Consider the following 26627-nt stretch of genomic DNA (forward strand, 5'->3'; position numbering starts at 1 on the left):
AAATGGTGAGGTGGGGGGAGTGGAGGCATTATTGGAAGTTTGAGAAATCGATGTTCATGCCATCAGGTTGGAGGCTACCCAAACAGAATACAAGATGTTGTTCCTCCAACCTAAGTGTGGCCTCATCCTGATGGTCAAGGAGGCCATGGATGGACAAATCTGAATAGGAAGTGGAACTAAAATGGGTGGCCACTGAGAGATTCCACTTGTTCTGGTGGATGGAGCATAGATGCTCGATGAACATACAAGAAGCTACATTGGGAGCACCGAACACAGTATATGACCTCAGCAGACTCACAGGTGAAGTGTCGCCTCACCTGGAAGGACTCTTTGGGGCCCTGAATGGTAGTGAGGGAGGAGGTGTAGGGGCAGGCGTAGCACTTGTTCCATTTACAAGGATAAGTGCCAGGAGGGAGATCAGTAGGGAGGGGCAAATGAACAAGGGAGTCGTGTAGGGAGTGATCCCTGTGGAAAGCAGAAAGTGGGGGGGGGGGGAGGCCAAAATGTGTTTTGTGGTGGGATCAGTTGGAGGTGGCGGAAGTTTCGGAGAATTATGTATTTGTGGGGGTGGTAGGTGAGGACAAGAGGAACCTTATCCTTGGTAGCGTGGCAGGAGGATGGGGTAAGAGCAGACATGCATGAAATGGAAGAGTTGAGGGCAGCGTTGATGGTGGAGGAAGGGAAGACCCTTTCTTTGAAAAAGGAGGACATCTCCTTTGTTCTAGAATGAAAAGCCTCATCCTGAGAGCAGATACAGCAGGGACAGAGGAACTGAGAGAAGGGGATGACGTTTTTACAAGTAGCAGGGTGGGATGAGATATAGTCCAGCTAGCTGTGAGAGTCTGTTGGTTTATAATAGACATCAATAGATGAGCTTTCTCCAGAGAGAGAGACAGTGAGCCTCCGCCTCCAGCACATAATTCTCTGAAACTTCTGCCACCTCCAACTGGATCCCACCACCAAACATATCTTTCTTTCCCTCCCCCCTCCCCCACTTTCTGCCTTCTGCAGGGATTGCTCCCTACCAGCCTCCCTTGTCCATTCATCCCTCCCCACTGATCTCCCTCCTGGCACTTACAAGCGGAACAAGTGCTACACCTGCCCCTACACCTCCTCCCTCACTACCATTCAGGGCCCCAAACAGTCCTTCACCTGTGAGTCTGTTGGGGTCATTAACTGTGTTCGGTGCTCCCAGTGTGGCCTCTTGTATATCAGTGAGACCTGAGGTAGATTGGGAGACCGCTTCACTGAGCATCTACGCTCCGTCCGCCAGAACAAGCTGGATCTCCCAGTGGCCACTGATTTTAATTCCACTTCTCATTCTCATTACAACATGTCCATCCATGGCCTCCTTGGCTTTCGAGATCAGGCCACACTTAGGTTGGAGGAACATCAGCCTATATTCCTTTTGGGTAGCCTCAAACCTGATGGCATGAACATTGATTTCTCAAACTTCCAGTAATACCTCCAACCCCTCCGCCCTGTACCATTTCCCCTCCCCTGCACAGTTTCCACCCCCTTGTCCCTTTCTCATGTTATCTCCTCACCCATCCCCCTTTTTCTTTCTTCCATGGCCTTCCGTCTCTTTCACCAATCAACTTCCTAGCTTCTGGCTTCTTCCCTCCCCCTCCAAGTTTCACCCTTTGCCTGGTGTTTTTCTCTTCCCTCCCCCCACCTTTCAAATCTACTCCTCAGCGTTTTTTCTCCAGTCCCACCAAAGGGCTTTGGCCCGAAACATTGACTGTACTCTTTTCAATAGATGCTGCCTGGCCCGCTGAGTTCCTCCAGCATTTTGCGTGTATTGTTCTGGATTTCCAGCATCTGCAGATTTTCTTTTGTTTGTGAAGCCATTGTGATGCCTGGTTCTCAACTTTTTATCAAAAATTAAGGGAACAAATGAGAAAGTACCCAGAGTAACGCACATAATTCTGAAGGAACGCAGCAGGTCAGGCAAATCTATGGAGGGATATAAGCAGTTAACGTTACAGGCCGAAACACTTCATCAGGAGTGGAAATGAAGGGGACAGAAGCCAGAATAAGTAGGTGGGCAGATGGGAATGAGTACCAGCTGGCAAGTGAAATCAAGTGAGGGGTAAGATGGGTGGGTGGGGAGGGGTTGATAGGTAGCAAAGTTGAAGAAGGAAGAATCTGATAGGAGAGGAGAGTGGACCGTGGGAGAAAGGGAAGGAAGAGAATTTTATGAATTTTCTAGACTAGCAGTCATAGTTTTTGGTTCACATCCTATTGATAGTGTAGAATTTGAAATCAAGTAATTAAATAAGTACCATTTGGGTGAAAATGGCTAGCCGCCATGTCAGGGAATGAATCTGGCCAATGCATGATTCCAGACAGACAAATGTAGTTGAATCTTTGCTGTTTGATGAGTTCTAGATAATTAGGTATGGCCAGTAAATTCTGAGTTTACCAGCAATTTTCACATCCTAGGAATTAAAATATTTTTAAAAATTGAGTGACTGCCATACCATTTGTAGTTCCACTGGTGAATGAAACAGTGCTGATCTGGGATGGGACACATCTGGAATGATGAATATTCATGGGATGCAGCCTGCAGTGAGTTTAATGTCAAGTGGCCTGGGCTCAGACTGTGACTAATACAGATTAGTCCCGAGGGTCACTCAGACTTGGGCCATCCTGGGTTATCTTAGATAGAATGGAGTACCCTCAGTTTAGATCTAGTTATATTTTTGAGTGGTATGGTCTCAGACCTGGCCTATTTCTGGTGGTCTTTAGTGTCCTAAGCCATAGATCCATAATCAGTCTGGTGCCTGTGCTGCTCTGGAACACTGGGGTCACTGATTTGCCAAAGCACCTGAACACAGAAGCTGAACTTCAAATGGCAGAGTACCCATTCTAAATCTGCAAAGTGCAGTTTGAAAATGTGTAGTGGTGCAAACCACACACAATAGAAGTCGTCAACGAATTGCTCACAGACCCACACTAGTGCATTATGAATTTCTGTTGCTGCCTTATCAGTTATTCTCTGTCTGTTACAAGGTAAACTATTTTCTGAATGTTCCATCACACACGAACTGTTTAATATTCCTAAAATATACTGAAAGCACTTTGGAATCTATAGCAATACAGCGTATCCTGAATTAAGTACAATATAAAAGTAACAGCAATAACTATCAAGATACACAATAAGTCAGCAATAAAGACTTGTATTTATTTTGTCTTTAATAATACTGGATTCATGTATGACACAAAGATCTATTTGGAATATTCTGTATGGTATTTCTGAAACAGTTCTTGATTAAGTAATATGGCTAGAACAATGTTATGTAATGAAAATAGTGTAAAATATTTAATGTGTGTTCCTGTTTGGCAGGTTGGGGACCAGAATGGATTATCTATGAAACAGGATTCACCTAATGTTTCAGAATGTTCATTGTAAGTATCTGTATGAGGATAAATTTCTATAAATTAATGGATATAATTGGAAACATAGGAACCTACGTTTTTATAGCGCCTTTCATGAAGTCTGGACATTCCAAAAAACTTCACAATGTCTAAACTGCTTTTTAGTGTAACATACTGAAAATGACAAAAATTAACAGCATCAGTTACTGAAAAGACAAATAGATTAATGTTTGGGTTCAGACTTCTTTCAAAACGTTCCTGGTTGCTGCAGCTTGTATGTACTTTCTGTATAACTTTTAATCCCAGTTTCCTGTGTGCATTTTGTCTTGTTGCAGAAGTTATCAATAGTTGTTAATTGATATTTTATGCTTTTACTGAACTGATATTCTGTGGCCTCATCCGGCTGCTTGGGCTTCATGTCCGACGACTCACATAAGTTAGAAATGTTATTTACTTTATTGTTAGCACAGTTTGTTTTTTTTTCTCCCTCTTCACATTGGATGTTCGTCGTTCTTATTTTTTTATGGGTTCTTTTGGATTTCTTGTTCTGTGGTTGCAATCTCAAGGTTGTATACTGTATACATTGATAATAAATGTACTTTAATGTCCAGTTTGGTTTCAAAGCACACTTATGGAACTATGGAATTGAGCTGCTTGTATTGTGCCTTCTGAAGTAAAGTTTTAAAAAAAGCATCAGAGTACATACATATCAGCACATACAACCCTGAGATTCTTGTTCCTGCAGGCATACTTAGCAAATCTATAGAACAGTAACTGTAAACTGGAACAATAAAAGAGAAAGGGCATAGAAGACAACAACCTGTGTATATGGAAATATAAGTAAATAGCAATAAATAACGAGCATGAAATAACAAGATAGAGTCCTTAAAGTGAGATTATTGGTTATGGGAACATCAGAAGTAGAATGAATGTAGTTATCCCCATTTGTTCTAGAGCCTGATGGTCGAGGGGTAGTAACTGTTCTTAAACCTGCTGGTGCGAGACTTGAGGCACCTGTACCTTCTACCTGACGGCAGCAGCAAGAAAAGAGCATGGCCCAGGTGGTAACGATCTTTGGATGCTGCTTTTCTCTGGCAACGTCTCATGTAGATGTGCTCAATGCTGTGAAGGTCTTTACCTGTGATGTGTTGGGCTGAATCCAGGATCTTTTGTAGAATCTTTTGTTCAAAGGCATTGATATTTCCATACCAGGCCATGATGCAGCCAGTCAACATACTCTCCACTGCACATCTATAGAAGTTTGTCAGAGTTTTAGATGTCATGCTGACTCCAAAGGATATGCTGCAGAGTTTTCTTTGCAATTACACTTATGTGCTGGGCCCAGGACAGGTCCTCTGACATGGTAACAGCCAGGGACTTAAGTCACTAACCCTGTCCATTTCTGATCCTTTGATGAGGATTGGCTCATGGGCCTCTGGTTTCCCTCTCCTGAAGTCTACAATCAGCCCCTTTGTCTTGCTGACATTGAGTGAGAGGTTGTTGTTATGACAGTACTCAGCCAAGTTTTCAATCTCCCTCCTGTATGCAGATTTAGCACCACCTTTGGTTCAGCCCACAACAGTGGTGCTGTCAGCCACCTTGAATATGGTGTTGGAGGTGTACTTGGCCACTCAATCATAGGTGTAGAGTGATTAGAGCTGGGGGCTAAGCATATTCCTGTGGAGCTCCAGTGCTGATGGAGTTTCATATGTCTACACCTGTACAGCATTGTGTTAGATAATGCAACAACAGGCAAGTTGGCCTATATGTTCCTAATGCCTGCTAGAAGTATGGAAAAGCAAATTGTGTTCTTTATTAATCTGCACTCATAATTTGATGGTCAGTGATGCCATTTTGGAGGTTAGTTCCCCAGCTAACCCTGCTTTTAATTTGTAATGCTGTTTTAAGGGACAAATAACCACTTTGAGGTTAGTTGCAGTTGTGACTGACTAAAACTGAGCTACACAGTATCTATAACTGTGTATTTATTCACACAGCAGTCTGCAGGAGAAAGTGAGTCCAGGACAATCCAAGACAATCTCACTCTCCCTGACACCATGTTTTATACTCTTTCAGTGCAAAGATAACAACAAACTATAATTTAAGTTGTTGTCGTCGTGGCTATCCCTCGAGGTCGAGGATGATGGTCTTCGGTCTGAAGAAGTGGCCCACAGAGTGAAGACCCCTGTGTGTGTATTTGTTTAACATGTACTTGATGTTGCACTTCAAGAAGCACGTAATACTTCACAAATCAACCAACTGATTCCAATGGCATGGAAACCAGGACGATTGGAGCTGATGGATTTGTTGCAGCCTTCATCCGCCTTCACAGCCGTTGAGTTCGAAGTAGCTTCATCTGCCTGTTCCACCGTTGAGGTCTTGGTTGGATTGGTCTTTGTCAAGGACCTCACCCTCGACCTTACCACCATGGGTGACCCGACCAGGAGCATAGCTCCAGACAGCATCGCTCTTGGGATCGCAGGACCACACAAGCTTCTCCACCACGACAAGGTGACAATCGACGGAGAAGAATTTAAATTGTTGTAATCACTTACTTAACTTTAACATTTTGAATATAGCCAAGTAACTTTACAGAATTACAAATTTATATCGATAGCATATCCAAACTTCTTTGAATATTAAATACTGGTGTCTGTTCCAAAAGCCAGACACTGAAAACATAGTATTTTTTTTGCGGTATTGAAGGATGGCTCCATGGATATACAACTAACTAGAAGGTTAAGTGAATAAATAGATCTCTCCTGAACTGTGGATACACCTTTATTATCATCATCACTGTGTGCCATGACGTATGATGTGGGTGATCATGGTCTCCCATCTGACTTTAATCTGAGAAGTTCTAATAAGCTCTTGAAGACTTTTTGCCTGTCCATCCCTTGATGCAACTCATGAATGTCATGCGCTGTTGACCGCAACTTTTTCTTCCATCAGTTTTACAGGTCACTGCAAGGTGTTTGAGCTTCTCTTTCCACAGTACATTTCCCAGAAATTCCAGCTGCCATTTCCTGATTGATGATGCAACACACACACAATGCTGGAGGAACTCAGCAGGCCAGGCAGCATCTATATTAAAGTGTACAGTCAAAGGGTTTTGGCCCGAAATGTCGACTGTACTCTTTTCCATAGATGCTGCCTGGTGTGCTGAATTCCTCCAGCATTTTGCACGTGTTGCTTGGATTTCCAGCATCTGCAGATTTTCTCTTGTTTTGTGTCCTGATTGACGATATCAGCTTTCTTTGTATTTTTGCAAAACTTCTTAATTTGTTACCCTATCCTTTCATGATATTTTCATCATTCTTCTCACAAACCACAATTCTGCAGCTTCGTATCTTCTCTTATTCTGCTTTGATATTGTCCAACATTCACTTCCATATGTTAGTGTGGAATGAACATAGCTCTGCAACACTGAGTTTCGTACCCATGGAAATTATGTTATTCTTTAGTACCTTGCTCAAACACGCGAACGTGCATTTAGCAATCCAAATCCTCCTCCTAATTTCACCATTAGCCCTACCATCAGATGTTATTGTGCTCCCTAAGCAATTGAACTTCCATATTTGTTTAATTGTTTCACTGCCCACTTTCAGTTCACATTTCAGTATTTCTTTCTTCCTTGTGACAACCGTACATTCGATCTTCTTGCAGTTGGTCAATCCTCTGTTTGCACTTTCTTCGACTTTATCTAGTGTTTCTTGGAGATTCTCTTTAGAAGTAGCTATCAGAATTGTGTCATTTCTGTATTGTAGGTTACTTAAATTGTATCCACTAATCCACTAATTGTCATGCCTGGACTGCTGCTAATTTTTCTAAGGTACCGGTGACCCCTGTTTCCATTCAGGGGGTCAGTGTGGACATGGTGGAGGATTACAAATACCTGGGAATACGAATTGACAATAAACTGGACTGGTCAAAGAACACTGAGGCTGTCTACAAGAAGGGTCAGAGCCGTCTCTATTTCCTGAGGAGACTGAGGTCCTTTAACATCTGCCGGATGATGCTGAGGATGTTCTATGAGTCTGTGGTGGCCAGTGCTATCACGTTTGCTGTTGTGTGCTGGGGCAGCAGGCTGAGGGTAGCAGACACCAACAGAGTCAATAAACTCATTCATAAGGCCAGTGATGTTTTGGGGATGGAACTGGATTCTGATGGTGGTGTCTGAAAAGAGGATGCTGTCCAAGTTGCATGCCATCTTGGACAATGTCTCCCATCCACTACATAATGTACTGGTTGGGCACAGGAGTACATTCAGCCAGAGACTCATTCCTCCGAGATGCAACACAGAGCGTCATAGGAAGTCATTCCTGCCTGTGGCCATCAAACTTTACAACTCCTCCCTTGGAGGGTCAGACACCCTGAGCCAATAGGCTGGTCCTGGACTTATTTGGACTTATTTCCTGGCACAATTTACATATTACTATTTAACTATTTATGGTTTTATTACTATTTAATTATTTATGGTGCAGCTGTAACAAAGAACAATTTCCCCCTGGGATCAATGAAGTATGACTATGTCTATCTTAGAATCTTCTCACTATAAAGGTTGAATAGGTTGGGTGAAAGAATATAACCCTGTCTGACTCCCCCCTAAATCTGGACAAAATCACTTGTCTCATTGTCAACTGTCATTCCTACTCTTTGTTCTGGATACAAGTTTCTGATGATTCTGATATCTTTCCCATCAACGACCAAGTACTGAAGATTTTTTATAAACTCTTCATATCTCACCTTATCAGAAGCTTTGGTATAATCGATGAAACATAGGCCTAAGTCTTTCTGGATCTCTATTGTACATACACAAGTCATTCTAAGGATGAAAGTTATATTTTGTGTTCTTCTATCTTCAATGAAATTCCACTGCTCATGCACAATCTCTGGTTTCATGTTTTTTCTTGCTCTCATCATGATGATTTGTAGCAGGACATTCACAACCTGATTCATTAAACTAACTGTGCAAGCTCACATTAAATTGCTGTTGGTTTCTTTTTGGCAGAGCAATAAATACTGATTTGCTCATTTCCTCAAGTATTTACTCATTATCATATATTTCATTCTGCAAACCTGTCAGCCTTTCAACCTTGAAATCTTCCAGCACAATGGCAATGCCATTAGACCTAATGCCTTTCAATGTTCAATTTTTCATTGTTGCTTTAACTCCTGATTTAAATACTAGACAACAATTTTTTATGAAATTATTCCTTTCTCAGAATTGTTTTTGTTTATGATGGACCACTTGAAGCTGAATACATATATAATTTCAGACTATATGTATCACATAGGAATTTGGAGAAATAAGATGTTAACTTTATTTAATATAATGTGTTTAATTCCATAACGGTGTTTACGCTTTGCAATAGTTCACCAAAGCCAAATATGTTTTGTTGTTGATTTTTGTTCATACTGAGAGGTTTCTTGCTTAAATGTCCAGCAATAATCAGCCAGCATTGATGGATTGCAGTTGCTCTAATACCGTTTCTCCATGACTGCAATGTCCTGGTGAAACCTTCCACCATGCTCGTCACTGACAGTGCTAAGATTGGCAGGGAAGAAGTCTAAATTGGGGAATGCAGAAAATAAATCTTTAGTGACATGTTGTGCTTCATGGTTTTGTTCAATCTGTTTTGACCCATGGTGCACCTTAGTTCATTTTTAATTCTTTTTAGTTTTGAAAATGAGCGTTCTCCGCTGCAGTTGGTAACCACGAGTGACAAATAGATGCGCAAGGCATTTCTACATTTGGAAAACATGACTCCAAAGTATTGTCAGTTATCAAACGGTACAACTGTAACTCTACAAGGTCTTGTTTGGCACCAATATGAGAAGAAAGATTAGTTTTCAACAATTCAGTAAACTGCACAAACTCTTCGCCAAGACTTTCTTCCAGATCTTCCGGATATGATTTAATAAGATTTGATGATCTCTTTACGATCTCTTCAGGTGTAAAGGACTGTAACTGATGAAGGAATCCAGAAACACCATTCACCTTTAAATAAGCTTTCTGCCTTTTTGACAGGGCAGAAAGGAAGCTGTCAATAATGGCAAGAAGTGTTTGGCTTTTAAACTTCTGAGAAGACGTTTGAGATTCAACAAGTAGATCAAGAGTGCTGGAACCACTGAAGTCATCATACGTGCGATTTTGCTTGCGTTTTCTTGGAGTTTGCTGTTGATAATCTTCACACTTAGTCAGATCTTTGGCTTTTTGCTCAATGTCTGAAAAAGTAGACCGCATAGCTTGAATATATCCATGCAAAGATTCATAGAGTGCACAAGCTGTGTTCAAGTCTTGGCCAGAAGATTGCAAAGAAGCACTGGTCATTTGAAAACACTGTAATACTTGATCCCATAATATGACCATTATTCCTGTATCCAACTTCATCATGGTTGAAAGTAGTCCACGAGCCTGTTGTCGACACTATGTCTTCTGATCATTGTTCAGCATTATGACCTTCCTTATCCAAAAGCTTCACAAATCCTTCAACTGGTCCAGACGGCAAAACATAGCGCACGAAGTCAGCGGCATAACAGGGCACGCTGCAGCGACTTGGGAGCGTGGGAGATAGCACAAAGGTCACCACGACACAGCAAGGAGCCAACACATGCCTGCACACACATACCATGCAGCCTGCAGCTCCCCCGACATGAAAGCAACAGCGGTGCCAGATTGTCATGAGAATACAGTGAGATGCCGATTTCACCAGACTGCAGCTTGCAAGCATTTAGTGCGGGGCCCGTAGCATATGTTACTTTTGCTACTAGGTTAATCTGGCCCTGTCTGGAATGCTTACAAAGCGTTCCTCCACCTGCCGTTTGGAAAATCGGATCACTCCTCCATCTTGCTGCTGCTGAGGTACAGGCAAAAGCTGAAACAAGAGGTGGCCATAATTAAAACCGTCCACTGTTGGTCCGACCAGTCGGTCTCCATGCTACAGGACTGCTTTGATGATGTCAACTGGAATGTTTTCCATGATGAGGATGTCTCCGAGATCACAGATAGGGTCATGAGTTTCATCCGGAAGTGCATCGAGAATGATGTCCCCTAGAAATTGGCCGGGGTCTATGCAAACCAGAAACCCTGGATCAGTTCCATGCGAGCAGCACTTACCGCACGACACAGAGCTTACGTTGCCGGTGACCAACAGGAACTCAAGAAATGCAGTTACGATCTGCGCAAAGTCATCAAGGCAATGAAACAACAATACAGGAACAAGGTTGAGACACAACTCTCCACCAACAGCTTATGGCAAGGTTTGCACACCATGGCAGACTTCAAAGCTAAACACACTGGAGTTTCCAACTTCGCTGCCTCTCCCCCAGATGAGCTAAAACTTTTTTGTGCTCAACTCGATGTTGCCAACACTGAGCCCCTGAGGAAGAGCTACTGATGTGACCTGTAGCTTGGTCATCTCTGAGGCTGAAGTACGCAGGTGTTTCCAATGAGTGGACAGCCCCAAGTCTTCGGGACCAGAATGGTATCCCAGGGCGGGTACTCAGAGTGTGCACGACACAACCAGCAAGTGTGTCTACAGACATTTTTAATCTCTCCCTCTCCCAGTGTAGAGTGTCCACTTGCTTTAAAACATCCACTATTGTTCCTGTACCTAAAAAGACCAAGTTAGCATGTCTGAACAACTGGCGTTCTGTCGCATTCACCTCAATAATAAGCAGATGCTTTTAGAGGCTGGTTTAAGGATTACATCGGCAGCATGCTACCACCACCACTGGACCCCCTACAATACGCCTACCGACACAACTGATCAACAGATGACTCAATAGTCACAGCCCTACACACTGTCCTTAGACATCTAGAGAAGAAGGATGCTTATGTGGGAATACTGCTCTTTGACTACAGTTTAGCATTCAACACCATAATTCCCACTGGGCTTGACAAGAAGCTCAGAGACCTCAGCCTTCACCCTGCCTTGTGCAGCTGGATCCTGGACTTCCTGTCAGATCACTGGCAGGTCGGTAAGAGTGGGCTCCCTCACCTCTGCCCCTCTGACCCTCAACACAGGTGCCCCTCAGGGCTGTATCCTAAGCCTCCTCCTTTACTCTCTGTATACCCATGACTGTGTCATCACCCACAGCTCCAATCTCCTAATTTAATTTCCTGATGAAACTACACTGATTGGACTAATCCAAATAATAATGAGGCAGCCTACAGAGAAGAGGTCATCACCCTGTCACAGTGGTGTCAAGAAGGCAACCTCTCCCTCAGTGTCAGGAAAATAGAGGAGCTGGTTGTGGATTACAGGAGGAATGGAGACAGGCTAACCCCTGACGTCAATGGATCTGGGGTTGAGAGGGTGAACATCTTTAAGTTCCTTGGCATAAACATCACCGAGTATCTCATGGTCTGTACAATACTGGCTGTGTAGTGAAAAAGGCACAATAGTGCCTCTTTCACCTCAAACGGTTGAAGAAGTTTGGTATGGGGCCCCAAATTCTAAGAACTTTCTACAAGGGTACAATTGAGAGCATCCTGACTGGCTGCATCACTGCCTGGTATGGGTTTCGCTCAATTGCAGGACTCTGCAGAGAGTGGTGCGGACAGCTCAGCACATCTGTAGATGTGAACTTCCCACTAGTCAAGACGTTTACAAAGATAAGTGTGTAAAAAGGGCCCGGAGGATCACTGGGGACCCGAGTCACCCCAACCACAAACTGTTCCAGCTGCTACCATCCAGGAAATGGTTCCGCAGCATAAAAGCCAGGACCAACAGGCTCCGGGACAGCTTCTTCCACCAGGCCATCAGACTGATTAATTCATGCTGATACAATTGTATTTCTATGTTATATTAACTGTCCTGTTGTACATACTATTTATTATAAGTTACTATAAATTGCATATTGGACATTTAGATGGAGATGTAACATAAAGATTTTTACTCATATATATGAAGGATGTAAGTAATAAAGTCAATTCAATTTTAGTTAATCCAAAGTTAGCAGTAGAGAGTTTAAAAATGACTGCAAATACTTATGTTAGTTGATCCGCATGAGATCTGAGGACATACAGTTGGGAACTCCATCTGGACCAGTGGCTTTGTGTGGGTTCAGTCCCGGCTAGGCTGATTTGATACCTGCAATAATGAATGTGCGTGTGGGTGCATTGGAGGCTGTCAGAGTGGGTTTGTTGTTTTTTTTGACCTTTTGTTCAACAGCTGCATGGAATGCATTGTCCTCATTGGGGAGGGATGCTTTGTTATCAGCAATGTTGCGTGACTTTGTTTTGTAGCCTGTTATAGCATGCCAGCCATGCCATAATTGATGGCTGGTCGAGGACTCAGGCATGGAATTGCCTTTTAGCCATAGACCATAAGACCATAAGATATGGGAGCAGAATTAGGTGGCCGATCGAGTCAGCTCTGCCATTTCATCATGGCTGATCCAATTTTCTTCTCAGCCCCAATCTCCTGCCTCTCCACATATCCCTTCATGCTCTGACCCAGTCAAAAAGCTATCAAACTATGCCTTAAATATATGTAAAGGCTTGGCCTTCACAGCTGCCTTTAGCAAAGAACTCCACAGATTCACTACACTCTGGCTAAAGAAATTCCTACTCATCTCCATTCTAAAAGGATGCCCCTCTATTCTTAGACTCTCCCACTACAGAAATATCCTCTTCATGTTGACTCTGTCAAGGCCTTTCACCATTGGATGGGCTTCAATGAGGTCATCCTTCATTCTTCTGAATTCTAGTGAATACAGGCCCACAGCCATCAAACACACTTCATATAACAAGACATTCAATTCTGGAACACACATAAAAATTGCTGGTGAACACAGCAGGCCAGGCAGCATCTATAGGAAGAGGTACAGTCAACGTTTTGGACCGAAACCCTTTGTCAGGACTAACTGGAAGAAGAGATAATAGATGCTGCCTGGCCTGCTGCTCTATTTAGAAAATATTCACCCCTTTTATTTCCTCTACCAAAGTGCATGACCATGCACTTTCTGACACTGCATTCTATCTGCCAATTCTTTGCCCATTCTCCAAATCTAAGTCCTTCTGTAGCCTCTCTACTTCCTCAAAACCATCTGCCCCTCCAATTATCTTCATACCATCTGGAAAGTTTGCAACAAAGGCATCAATTCCATCATCCAAATCATTGACATATAGTGTAAAAAGCAGTCCCAACACAGACCCCTGTGGAATACCACTAGTTACCGGCAGTCAACCAGAAAGGCTCCCTTTATTCCCACTCTTTGCCTCCTGTCATCAGCCACTGCTTTATCCATGCTAGAATCTATCCTGTAAGCAGCCTCATGTGCGGCACGTTGTCAAAGGCCTTCTGAAAATCCAAATACACAACATCAACCACTTTTCCTTTGTTTATCCAGCTTGCTATTTCTTCAAAGAATTCCAACAGATTTGTCAGGCAAGATTTTCCCTTGAGAAAGCCATGCTGATTACAGGCTACTTTATCATCTCTGATAGCTTTAATGAAGGTCATACCTTGATTAAAATCATGCCTGAGGGGATTCAGTACAAAGCCTGGCTTTCTATTGAGACCTCTCAGCCTGAGTGGCTCACAGGCATCACTTAGGGCTGAAAGTAGTGGTGTGATCACAAATACTGTTACATTATTGTGAACACAAAATAATCTGCAGATGCTGTGATCAAAGCAACACTTTCAGTATGCTGGATGAACTCAGCAGTTCGGGCAGCATCAGTTAGAAACGATGAGTTGACGTTTCGGGCCGGAACCCTTCGTCAGGACTGAAGAATGAAAGACTAAAAGAATCAAAATAAAATTTAAAAAAAGAATAAAAGACTAAAAAGAATTTTAAAGAAAACCTACATTATTGTGGTCAGGCATGTTCAACAGAGCTACAATCACTTTTGGGGTGAGGAGAGGAAAAAGCACTGGATCACTGCTACAGCACTCTAGTCCATTTTTACCTATATTAATATCCAAATCATGATGATCAAATGATTTGATGTTGCACAAGAATGATGGTGTACTGCAGCCTGCAAATCTGCATTGGCTGCTGCTGGTGGAGTGTCTCACCCCTGCTTCATCGGGAAGGATAGAATCTAGTGTCTGATCTGTGTCAGCTTGGTGATAGACTTAATGCATCAGGAAACAGATAAAGAGGAAAATGCAAACAAAAATCCTCAAAGAATGAGCATGGACTTGTAACAAGAAAAGTAAAACAGAATTAGACTGTCAGGTTCTAAGTTGGATGAACCAGTTCAGCATTCAACACCATGGTTCCATCCAGGTTCGACAAGAAGCTCAGAGACTTAGGCCTTGATCCTGCCTTGTGCAGCTGGATCTAGGTGGTAAGTGTGGGCTCCCTCACCTCCACCCCTCTGACTCTCAATACAGGAGACCCTTGAGGCTATGTACTAAGTCCCCTCCTTTACTCCCTGTATACCCATGACTGTGTTGTCACGCACAGCTCTGATCTGCTAATTAAATTTGCCGATGACACTACATTGATTGGCCTTATCTGAAACAATAATGAGGTGACCTACAGGGAAGAAATCATCTCTCTGACACAGTGGAGTCAAGAAAACAACCTCTCTCTCAATGTTGCAAGAACAAAGGAGCTAGTTGTGGATTACAGGAGGAATGGAGACGGGCTAAACCTTGTTGACATCAATGGATCTGAGGTTGAGAGGGTGAACAGCTTCAAGTTCCTCGGCATCCACATCACTGAGGACCTTGTGGTCTGTACACACCAGATGTGTGGTGAAAAAGACACAATAGCACCTCCTTCACTTCAGACGGTTGAGGAAGTTTGGTATGGAAGATCAAGTCAAGTCACTTTTTATTGTCATTTTGACCACAACTTCTGGTACAGTACACAGTAAAAACGAGACAACGTTTTTCAGGACCTTGGTGCTACATGAAACAATACAAAAACTACACTGAACTACGTAAAAAACAACACCAAAACTACACTAGACTACAGACCTAACCAGGACTGCATAAAGTGCACAAAACAGTGCAGGCATTACAATAAGTAATAAACAAGACAATAGGCACAGTAGAGGGCAGTAGGTTGGTGTCAGTCTCTGGATATTGAGGAGTCTGATGGCTTGGGGGAAGAAACTGTTACATAGTCTGGTCGTGAGAGCCCGAATGCTTCGGTGCCTTTTGCCAGATGGCAGGAGGGAGAAGAGTTTGTATGAGGGGTGCGTGGGGTCCTTCACAATGCTGTTTGCTTTACGGATGCAGCATGTGGTGTAAATGTCTGTAATGGCGGGAAGAGAGACCCCGATGATCTTCTCAGCTGACCTCACTATCTGCTGCAGGGTCTTGCGATCCGAAATGGTGCAATTTCCGAACCAGGCAGTGATGCAGCTGCTCAGGATGCTCTCAATACAACCTCTGTAGAATGTGGTGAGGATGGGGGGGCGGGGTGGGAGATGGACTTTTCTCAGCCTTCACAGAAAGTAGAGAAGCTGCTGGGCTTTCTTTGCTATGGAGCTGGTGTTGAGGGACTAGGTTTGATTCCCCGCCAGGTGAACACCAAGAAATTTGGTGCTCTTAATGATCTCTACGGAGGAGTCGTCGATGTTCAGTGGAGAGTGGTCGCTCCGTGTCCTCCTGAAGTCAACAACTGTCTCTTTTGTTGACATTCAGATGCCCTTGATGCTGGGGAGGATAGTGCCCATCATGGAGCTGGCTGAGTTGACAACTTTCTACAACTTTTTTCTGAACCTGTGCAGTAGCCCTTGCATGCCAGATGGTGATGCAACCAGTTAGAATGCTGTCCACTGTACGCCTGTAGAAATTTGCGGAAGTCATTGATGACATTCAAAGTCTCCTCAAGCTCCTAATGCAATGTACCTGTTATCACGCCGCCTTTGCAATTGCATCAATATGTTGAACCTAGGATGTTAACACCCAAGAACTTGAAACTGCTCACCCTCTCCACTGCTGATCCCTCTGTGAGGACTGGTATATATTCCCTCAACTTTCTCTTCCTCATCCACACAGGTCTTGATGAAGATTCAAAGATTATTCCCCGAATATTGTCCAGTCTACTGACTGAAAGCAGTCCTGTAAGCACTCCACCTCCACTCTTGCCCAAACCACCTTCGTCCTCACCACCGGTGCTGTGGCCATTATTTCTGCTTGTATGATAGGAGTCGAAGTACAGCCAGGTTATTGGACCTTCCAAAGTGTGGACGTGGGATGGCACAGTAACTGTTCTTGATGGTGGTATAACAGTAGTCAAGAGTATTAGCTCCTCTGGTTCCACAGGTGATATGTTGGTAGTAGTTGTTCAGACACTTTTTCAAGCTGGCCTGGTTGAAATCCCCTGCAATGATAAGGAAGGCATCTGTCTGCATTGTTTAGTGAATGCTGATTTTGGTGTCCAGCTTCTCCAGAGCCTGTCTGAGGTGGAATGTACATCGCTACCAGAATGATGGTGGAAAACACCCTTGGCAGATAAAATGGACAATACTTGAGCCCCAGATGTTCCAGGTCAGGTGAGCAGGACTGAGACAGAACCACCATGATGAGTTCATTGTAAAGCATACTCCACTTCCTCTATCATGTCTGTGCACCATGATGAGTTAATCGTAAAGCATACTCCATGTTCTCTACCTTAAAAAGATTGAGCTGCCCTGTCTTTGTGGAAAATGTTGAAGTCATCAGGCTGCAGTGCTGCATCTGAAGTGGCACCATTGAGACATTTTTCTGTTAAGCAAAGTACACAGCAGTCCCTGATGTCCCGCTGGTTCTGCATTTTTGCTCTGAGGCCAGTTTTATTTTCCAGAGACTGTACATTTGCCAACAGAATAGTGAGGAGTGCAGGGTCTAAAGCTTCTGTGTTTCAGTCGTACCTGCAGACTGGCTTGGCATCTATGCTTTCATTTTCTTAAAGGGGAACTGCATTCATGACCCAAGTTTACCATCCCGGGTCTGTTATTTTTAAGAATCAATAGATTTTTTAAAACGTCTTCAAATGATGTTGCTTACTTAAGTACCTATGTGGATTTCAGCTGTAGTAGTCATAAATGGGTCACCGTCAGTGCCATTATGAATGACATTAGAGTGAAAATAGGGAAAGAATCTGAGTATCAGGGTGCTCAGGATTGCAGATGTGGACTGAGCATCCAGAGAAAATTCATGACAATGATTCTGGGAATGAAAGGGTTAATGTATTAGGGGCATTTTATGGCTCTGGGCCTGTACTCATTGGAGTTTCGATGAATGGGGGGAGGGGGGTTATCTCATTGAAACCTATCGAATATTGAAGGCCGAGATAGAGTAGATGTGAAGAAGCTGTTTCCTGTCGCAAACACAAGGAATTCTGCAGATGCTGGAAATTCAAGCAACACACATCAAAGTTGCTGGTGAACACAGCAGGCCAGGCAGCATCGCTAGGAAGAGGTATAGTCGACATTTCGGGCTGAGACCCGTCGTCAGGACTAACTGAAAGAAGAGCTAGTAAGAGATTAGAAAGTGGGAGGGGGAGATCCAAAATGATAGGAGAAGACTGGAGGGGGAGGAATGGAGCCAAGAGCTGGGCAGTCAATTGACAAAAGGGATATGAGAGGATCATGGGATAGGAGGCCCAGGGAGAAGGAAAAGGGGGAGGGGGGGAAACCCCGAGGATGGTCAAGGGGTATAGTCAGAGGGACAGAGAGAGAAAAAGGAGAGAGAGAGAGAGAGAGAATGTATGTGTATATAAATAAATAGCGGATGGGGTACGAGGGGGATGTGGGGCATTAGCGGAAGTTAGAGAAGTCAATGTTCATGCCATCAGGTTGGAGGCTACCCTGACGGAGTATACGGTGTTGTTCCTCCAACCTGAGTGTGGGTTCATCTTGACAGTAGAGGAGGCCATGGACAGACATATCAGAATGGGAATGGGACGTGGAATTAAAATGTGTTGCCACTGGGAGATCCTGTTTTCTCTGGCAGACAGAGCGTAGGTGTTCAGCAAAACGATCTCCCAGTCTGCGTCGGGTCTCACAGTATATAGAAGGCCACATCGGGAGCACCAAGCTGTTTCCTATAGTGGGTAAGTCTAGCTTCAGAGGGCACAGCCTCAAAATAGAGGGACGTCCATCTAGAACAGAGAAAAGGAGGAATTTTGCTAACTAGACAATGGTGAATCTGTGGAATTCATTGCCACAGGTGGCTGTGGAGGCCATGCCATTGAATAAATTTAAAGTGGAGGTTAATAGGTTCTTGATTAGTCAGGGTGCAAAGGTTACAGGGAGAAGGCAGGAGAATGGGGTTGGTAGGTGTAAATCAGTCATGAATGGAGCAGACTTAATGGGCCGAATGGCCTCAATCCACTCCTGTGTCTTATGGTCTTGTGAATGGAGATGGGCGGTAAAGCACTTTGTTGCGTAGGAAGTGTTGGAGCAGAACCATTGTACTTCCAAACGCACTCTCGTGAAGTAGGCTGAAGAAAAGATCAATTCCCACAGGATATAGAGCAAGGGCTAATGCAGAGTGCAATCAGTTGAAGTAATCATGGTGATTAAATTGTCCGAAAGTTGCAAAGGTTAAATAATATCCTTTAGGGGAGAGTCTTTGAGTCTGGGCCAAATGTGACACCAACACCAAACAAACCCTGGCTAAAATGCTAACTCACCATGTAGTGCCTTGAAGGTAATTCGTTAATATTTGGAGGATATCATAATGACCTTGCCAGCAGTACTTCAATCATTAATTCAAAACAAAATGTAATATTTTAGCATTTGTTGAAATTTAGTGGACTGGTGCTGCAACAGTCTCCCATCATCTCGCTGTCCTAAGAGTAGGGATCTGATTTTGGACATCATTTAATGTTCATTCTCAGGAATTAGATGCAATTCTTGTGTTAGAACATAGTACAGCACAATATAGGCCCTTCAATCCATGATGTTGGGCAAACTTTTTAACCTACTCTAGGATCAATTTAACCCTTCCCTCCTATATATTTTTCTATCATCCGTGTGCCGATCTAAGAATTTCTTAAATGCTCCAAATGTATCTGCCTCAACCAACAACCCTGGCAGGGGTGTTCCTTGCACCCGCCACTTGCTGTGTAAAAATAAATAATAAATAAAAGGTACCTGTACTTTCCTCCAAACACCTTAAAAATTATGCCCCCTTGTATTAGCCATTCCCACCCTGGGGAAAAGACTTTGGCTGTCTGTGCCTCTTATCTTGTACACCTCTATCAAATTTCCTCTCATCCTCCATCACTCCAAAGAGAAAAGTCCTAGTTTGCTCAGGAAGCAGCTTGTTGTACCGCTTAGTAATGCAGTAGATACTGTCACATGAAATTATTAAATTTCACCAGGTGATCACATTTGGTTAAGACCAAGCTGTTAAATTGAAATAATTTTCTTGACTCAAGTTGGTGTGTGTTTTGCTGAGCGGATTGGGATGTTTATTGGTATAATGAAGAAGAATGTTTTGTGGTGATTAAGGAGCAAGAAAGTAAATGAAATGTAAAGCGAACTGTATGTTAGGATAGGTAGCACATGTCAGAATAACCTCAGTCAGTCTTATCTGGCAACCTGATTTAGTTAACTTTTTCCGTTAGCTTTCATAATTTTAACTGTGGCCTTGTGCTTTTAAGTGGATGAGCATTAGACTAATAGTAATGATAACCTTAAATAATATCACTGTAGCTTTTGTGAATGCCCTGATAACCTGATAGTTGAGCTATTTTTACTTTTAGTCAAGTAATTTATTATGTTTTGGTCCATTTGGAGTATTAAGGTATTAGAAAGGGCAAGAACATGGTGCATTATGAGTAAGAAAAGCTGAGACAGGCTTTTAGATTGTAGGGCAATCAAGGTTATGAGGACGGGCCATATTGTGGAATTGAGGTCAAAGACCAGAATCTCTATTACTTAAAAGCCTGAGTAGCGTGCAGGGACCTTATAGTCTAATCGTGTTCTTTTTTTTTGATACTTTCTTAAAGTATGGGTGGGATGCGTGTGTCCCTGCAGTTTTCCTCATTTTTAGATGTATTTATAGGAAGGTGCTGAATAGAGTCAAGAGAAAGAAATGGATTTGCCAACTCCTATACTATGAATTGCGGGACTCCACTGGTGTTTAGAGAAGCTGACCCAGGTTTAATTTAATAGATTTTATTATTTATTTATTTGTAGTAATATTACTTTGTCATGTGTGAGTCATATGTACTGTGTTGTTAACCTTGGTCCAGAGGAACATTGTTTCATATGGTGGTATACATGTATACGGTAAACTTACACTTAGCTCTGTTCTCTCCTTCAACTTCAGGCTGATAGTCCATGTTCCTCCTTCAACTCTTTTTCTCCAGCCAGCCTTTCCTCGCTCTCCTTTTGCCACCTACCACGTGATCCTCCCTCTGATCCCATCACACATTCCCAAAGGGAAAATAATAGACAAAACACCAAGAGTGGCAAATAATGAATACTTTTTCCACTTCAGTGAATTATTTTGAAAGGGCTTTCCATACTATTGGCTTCCAATCAAAAATGATAATTGTTGAATTTAGTTATCTTCAAAGCTTTGATCAGATTTGAAATGCAGTTGGAGACATTTTGTACTTGATGTCTGTAATATATGGATCAATTTCTTTCAGCTCAATGACTCCCTTTAGCACTATTGACTGATAGCTTTTGCATGTGCATTGATTTGTTGCTCTCTCTGCAAAGTGAATATACCAGTTAACTTCTCCGAGTGTGTGCCTGTATTTATTTGATGTATAGTTATACTGACACAAGAAATTGGTGATGAGTATGAACCTGAATGTCACCTATATCACCACCTGCACAGATGTCTATGCGACAACAGAACTCGGAGGAAGGGAGAGAGACAGGGAGAGGGAAGAGTGAACTAGTATGGTGACAGAAAAGGTGGTTATGGATGCTAGGAAAGGGCACATGAGTAACAGTGCACAGTACACAGGAAGAGATGCACAATGAGCAAAGCTAATGTAAAAATAAAGTGACAATGGCCTTAGTCGGGAAAGTTGTCAAATTTGATAGTGCTAATGAGGACTGAAAATTGTATATTGAGAGGGTTGATCTCTTTTGTAATGCTAATGATGTGTATGAGGCAAAGAAAGTCTCCACGATTCTTTGCTTCATGGGTGCTAGAATGTACAGTCTCTTATGTAACTTATTAACTCCCAAAGAGCAGCAAGCAAGACGTTCGATGAAACTGTTGTAATTTTGAAAATCACTTGAGCCCCAAACCAGTAATAATAGCTGAGAAATTTAGATTTCACAAAAGGAACCAGTCAAAGGATGAAAGCATTTCCGAATACATTGCAGGACTGCGCAAACTTTCCCAATACTGTGACTTCAGAAATGGACTTTCTGATGCATTAAGGGACTGGCTTGTATGTAGCTTGCATAGTCAAAGCACTCAAAAGAGGCTATTGGCAGAAAGAGACCTAACCTTAGAAAGGGCATTGGTCATTGCAATATCATTAGAGATGGCAGAAAAGGATGTGGCAGAATTACAAAAAAAAGAGTTTAGAAGGTGAAACACGCAGAGTGTACCTGAAAGTTGCAAAATGTCAAAAATGTTATCGATGTGGCAAATCCTCCCATGATGCAAATGCCTGTTGGTTCAAAGAAAAAGTTTGCAAAAAGTGTTACAGACAAGGCCCCATAGAGAGTGTGCAAGTTAGATAAAAAGCACAACCAACGAGAAGAACCACACAAAGTGAAAAGTTTCAAACACAAAACTAAACAAATGTGTAAAGTGACAATGTGTGACTGAATGTGAAACTGAGTCGGACAACAGAGTTCTACAAAGGTGAGCTGTCATGCCTATAACTGTATAGCATTACTGATGATGATCCCAAAATCATATGGATCACAACAGATGTGCCTGGTGTAAAACTGAAAATGGAGCTGGTTACAGGGTTAGCTTTGTTTGTAATTTCAGAGGCTGACTACAGCAGACTCTTTTCTAAGTTACCATTAGAAAAGACCTTGGTGATGCTAAAGACCTACACAAGCGAAGAAGTGTCCCCCAAAGGCAAACCGAAAGTGAATGTGACATAGAGGCCAAACACAGCAGTTACAGCTTTATGCATTGAAAAGTAAAAGGCCAGTACTTTCTGGACATGAATGGTTGAGAAACATCCAACTGGACTGGCACTCAGTCAAAGCTCTCAATGTGTCATCAACAGGCAACTGCAGCCCAAATGGTAGCGCTGACCAGAGACTGTCACAGCTGCTTAATACTAATGAGAAGGTGTTTGAGAAGGATATTGGTAAACTCAAAGGCATGAAGGCCAGAATTGAATTGAAAGAAGCAGCAACACCAAGATTCCATAAAATACATCCAGTGGCAAACGCACTATGTTCTAAAGTGGATACTGCACTTCAGAGCTTGGAGGTGTCTGGCATTCTCTCCAGAGTGGAGTGATTCGGCTATGCCCAGTGTCTTGGTGATCAAGAAAGGGAAGGTCAGAGCTGTTCACATATGTGGGGACTTCAAAGTGAGCATCAACCCTGTGCCACGTACTGTGCAGTATCCTCTACCACAAACAGAAGTCATTTTTTCATTGTTGGCAGGCTGGGATAACTTGTCACAAACCTATCTGCCAATAGAGATTGAGGAATCGAGCAGGAAATTCCTCACAATCAACATTCACAAGGGACTGTTCCAGAATAATTGTCTCGTCTTTGGCATCACATCAGCTCCATCAAATTGGCAAAGAGCAATGGACTATGTGCTCCAAGGTATCCCAGGGACACAATGTTACCTTGATGACATCATTCTGACTGGCAAAAATGATGTAGAGCACTCCCAGAGCCTTGGTAAAATGCTTACCAGGCTGAGTAACTGTAGCCTGCGCACAAAGGGAGAAATGAGAGTTTTTCATGAATGAAATCTCATATTGTGGACAGGTCATTGACAAGCAGGGCTTACATACAGTGGCATGCAAAAGTTTGGGCACCCCTTGTCAAAGTTTCTGTTACTGTGAATAGCTTAGTGAGTAAAAGATGAACTGATTTCCAAAAGGCATAAAGTTAAAGATGACAGATTTCTTAAATATTTTAAGCAAGAAAACCTTTTTATTTTCAACTTCACCACTCCTCTCTCCTGTTCCGACCTCACTCCCTCTGAACATGCTGCCCTCCACTCTCTGCACTAATCCCAACCTCACCATCAAACCCACTGACAAAGGTGGTGTAGTAGTAGTCTGGCAGACGGACCTCTACCTCACTGAGGCCAAATGGCAGCTCTCTGACACCTCCTCTTACTTACCCCTGGAACAGGACCCCACCAAAAAACATCAAAACATTGTCTCCTGTATCATCACTGCCCTTATCAACTCCGGAGACCTTCCATCCTCAACCGCTAAACTCATAATTCCCACACCCCGTACTGCTTGGTTTTACCTTCTCCCCAAGATCCACAAGCCTGACTGTCCCGGTAGACCCATAGTTTCTGCCTGCTCCTGTCCCACCGAACTTGTATCTGTTTACCTGGACTCCATTTTGTCACCCATAGTTCAGTCCCTCCCCACCTACATCCGGGATACATCCCATGCCCTCCACCTCTTCAATGACTTCCAGTTCCCCGGTCCCGACTCCTTCATTTCCACTATGGAAGTCCAATCCATATACACTTCCATTTCCCCATCAAGAAGGCCTCAAAGCCCTTTGCTACTTTCTGGACAATAGACCTTAACCAGTTCCCCACCACCACTACCCTCCTCCGGTTGGCGGAACTGGTACTCACACTTAATAACTTCTCTTTTGGCTCTCCCCAGTTTCTTCAGACTAAAAGTGTAGCATGGGAACTTGCATGGGCCCCAGCTATGCCTGGCTCTTCGTTGGATATGTGGAACAGTCGGTGCTCCAAACCTATTCTGGTACTGCTCCCCAACTTTTCCTTTGGTACATTGACGACTACATTGGTGCTGCTTCCTGCACCCATGCTGAGCTCATCAATTTCATCGACTTTACTTCAAACTTCCACCCAGCCCTCAAGTTCACTTGGTCTATCTCAGATACTTCTCTCCCCTTTCTCGATCTCTCGGTCTCCTGCTCTGGAGACAGACTGTCCACTGACATCTTCTACAAGCCCACTGACTCTCATAACTACCTCAACTATACCTCTTCCCACCCCGCTACATGCAAAAATGCCATTCCCTATTCCCAGTTCCTCTGTCTCTGCCACATCTGCTCCCAGGATGAGGCTTTCCGTTCCAGGACATCTCAAATGTCCTCTTTCTTTAAGGATCGTGGTTTCCCTTCTGCAGTCATCAATGATGCCCTCACCCACATCTCCTCCATTTGCCGCACTTCGGCCCTCACCCCATCCTCTTGTCACCACAACAGAGACAGAGTTCCCCTTGTCCTCACCTACCACCCCACCAACTTCCGCTAAGCACATTGTGAGGGGATCCTGGAGTACCCCTATTAACTGTTTGGAGAGAGACATTTATCATTGATGGTTTGTTTGGAAAGGAGAGAGAGACAGAGTTATTTACCACTGATATGTTGCTTTTGAAAAGAGAGAGAGAGAGAGACGAAGATTAACAGTTGGACTGTCACTTTAAGGCATTGGAAGTAATTTTGGATTTCTACTGAGTTTGGAGTTGGAGACAGCACCAAGCAGCTCGAAGGTTGCTATGGTAATCAAAGGCAGATTGTGGATATTTCTTCAAGGACTTGTTGCCTGCTTGCACTCCTTTACAGACTAAGGAGGGAGGGACTCTTTGAATGACAGGTGATGCTCAGCCTGGTGAAATAAATGGGAGGTCAGATGATACAGACCTCAGACACATGATCTGGACACTGAATGAGCATTGTTGTGCCCGCAGAGAAAGTGGGATTTGGAGGATCAATCAGGTGGATGGATCCAAATTGCTATTCCAATGGTGAAGAAGGGGTTGACTGGTGGGGAGTTGTCTATGTGTCCACCCTCGCCTGGGTGATAGCTCCACCACAGAAGACTGGTCCCCCTGGTTAAGGTCACAGTCGGTGACTTGTAAAGGATTTTGGAGGACAACAAGAAGATCGACGGCATCAGCTCACCTGAGGACTCGACTCAACTCACTCACTCTCACACTCTCTCTCTCTCTCTCTCCCTCTCTCCCTCTCTCTCTCTCTCTCTCTCTCTCTCTCTCTCTCTCTCTCTCACTCTCTCACTCTCTCTCACTCTCTCACTCTCTCACTCTCTCACTCTCTCTCTCTCTCTCTCTCTCTCTCTCTCTCACTCTCTCTCACTCTCTCTCACTCTCTCTCACTCTCTCACTCTCTCACTCTCTCTCACTCTCTCTCACTCTCTCTCACTCTCTCTCACTCTCTCACTCTCTCACTCTCTCTCTCTCTCTCACTCTCTCTCACTCTCTCTCACTCTCTCTCACTCTCTCTCACTCTCTCACTCTCTCTCACTCTCTCTCACTCTCTCTCACTCTCTCTCTCTCTCTCTCTCTCACTCTCTCTCACTCTCTCTCACTCTCTCTCACTCTCTCTCACTCTCTCTCTCCCTCCCTCTCTCTCCCTCCCTCCCTCCTCAACTAAATACCACGAACTGAACTTTACTCAACATCGTAAGACTGTATCTTTTTACCTCTAGACTTAAAGAAGCTTGGTTTTTCATACATATATATTCCACACTTAATTTTATATATAATCATTGCTAACCTGTTTGATTTATCTACATTTATATTACTGTATTGCGTAGTTACTAATAAATATTATTGGTTTATAGCAATACGAGACTCCAAAGTGGTTTCCATCTCTGCTGGTTTCTTTATACCCGTCACGGGGTACGTGACAACATCTTTCCCTCTCTACTTTCTGCAGGGATCGGTCCCTCCGCGACTCCCTGATCCATACGTCCCTCCCCACAGATCTCCCACCCGGCACTTATCCCTGTAAGCACAAGTGCTACACCTGTCCCTACACCACCTTTCTTGCCACCATTCAGGGCCCCAAACAGTCCTTCCAAGTGAGGCAACACTTCACTTGTGAGTCTGCTGGGGTCATCTATTGCATCCGGTGCTCCCGGTGCAGCCTCCTCTACATCGGTGAAACCCAACGCAGGTTGGGGGACCGCTTCGTCGAGCACCTCCGCTCCATCTGCCAAAACAAACAGGATCTCCCAATAGTCACCAACTTCAACTCTGGTTCCCATTCCCATTCAGATATGGCCATACATGGCCTCCTCTACTGCCATGATGAGGCTAAACTCAGGTTGGAGGAACAAAACCTCATATACCATCTAGGTAGTCTCCAGCCCCTTGGTATGAACATAGAATTCTCCAACTTCCAGTGATTCCCTCCCCCT

General features: G+C 43.5%; 1 protein-coding gene across 1 annotated transcript in view; it reads left to right on the forward strand.

Moving 5' to 3' along the window:
* Window positions 1-26627, forward strand: part of LOC140210099 (uncharacterized) — a 58534-nt gene that overhangs the window by 11268 nt on the left and 20639 nt on the right. The window contains exon 4 of the mRNA XM_072278968.1: window positions 3350-3411. Within this exon, the coding sequence (XP_072135069.1) occupies window positions 3350-3411 (62 nt within the window). The remainder of the gene's footprint in view (window positions 1-3349; window positions 3412-26627) is intronic.

Source organism: Mobula birostris, chromosome 1 (assembly GCF_030028105.1).
Source record: "Mobula birostris isolate sMobBir1 chromosome 1, sMobBir1.hap1, whole genome shotgun sequence".
NCBI lineage: Eukaryota > Metazoa > Chordata > Chondrichthyes > Myliobatiformes > Myliobatidae > Mobula > Mobula birostris.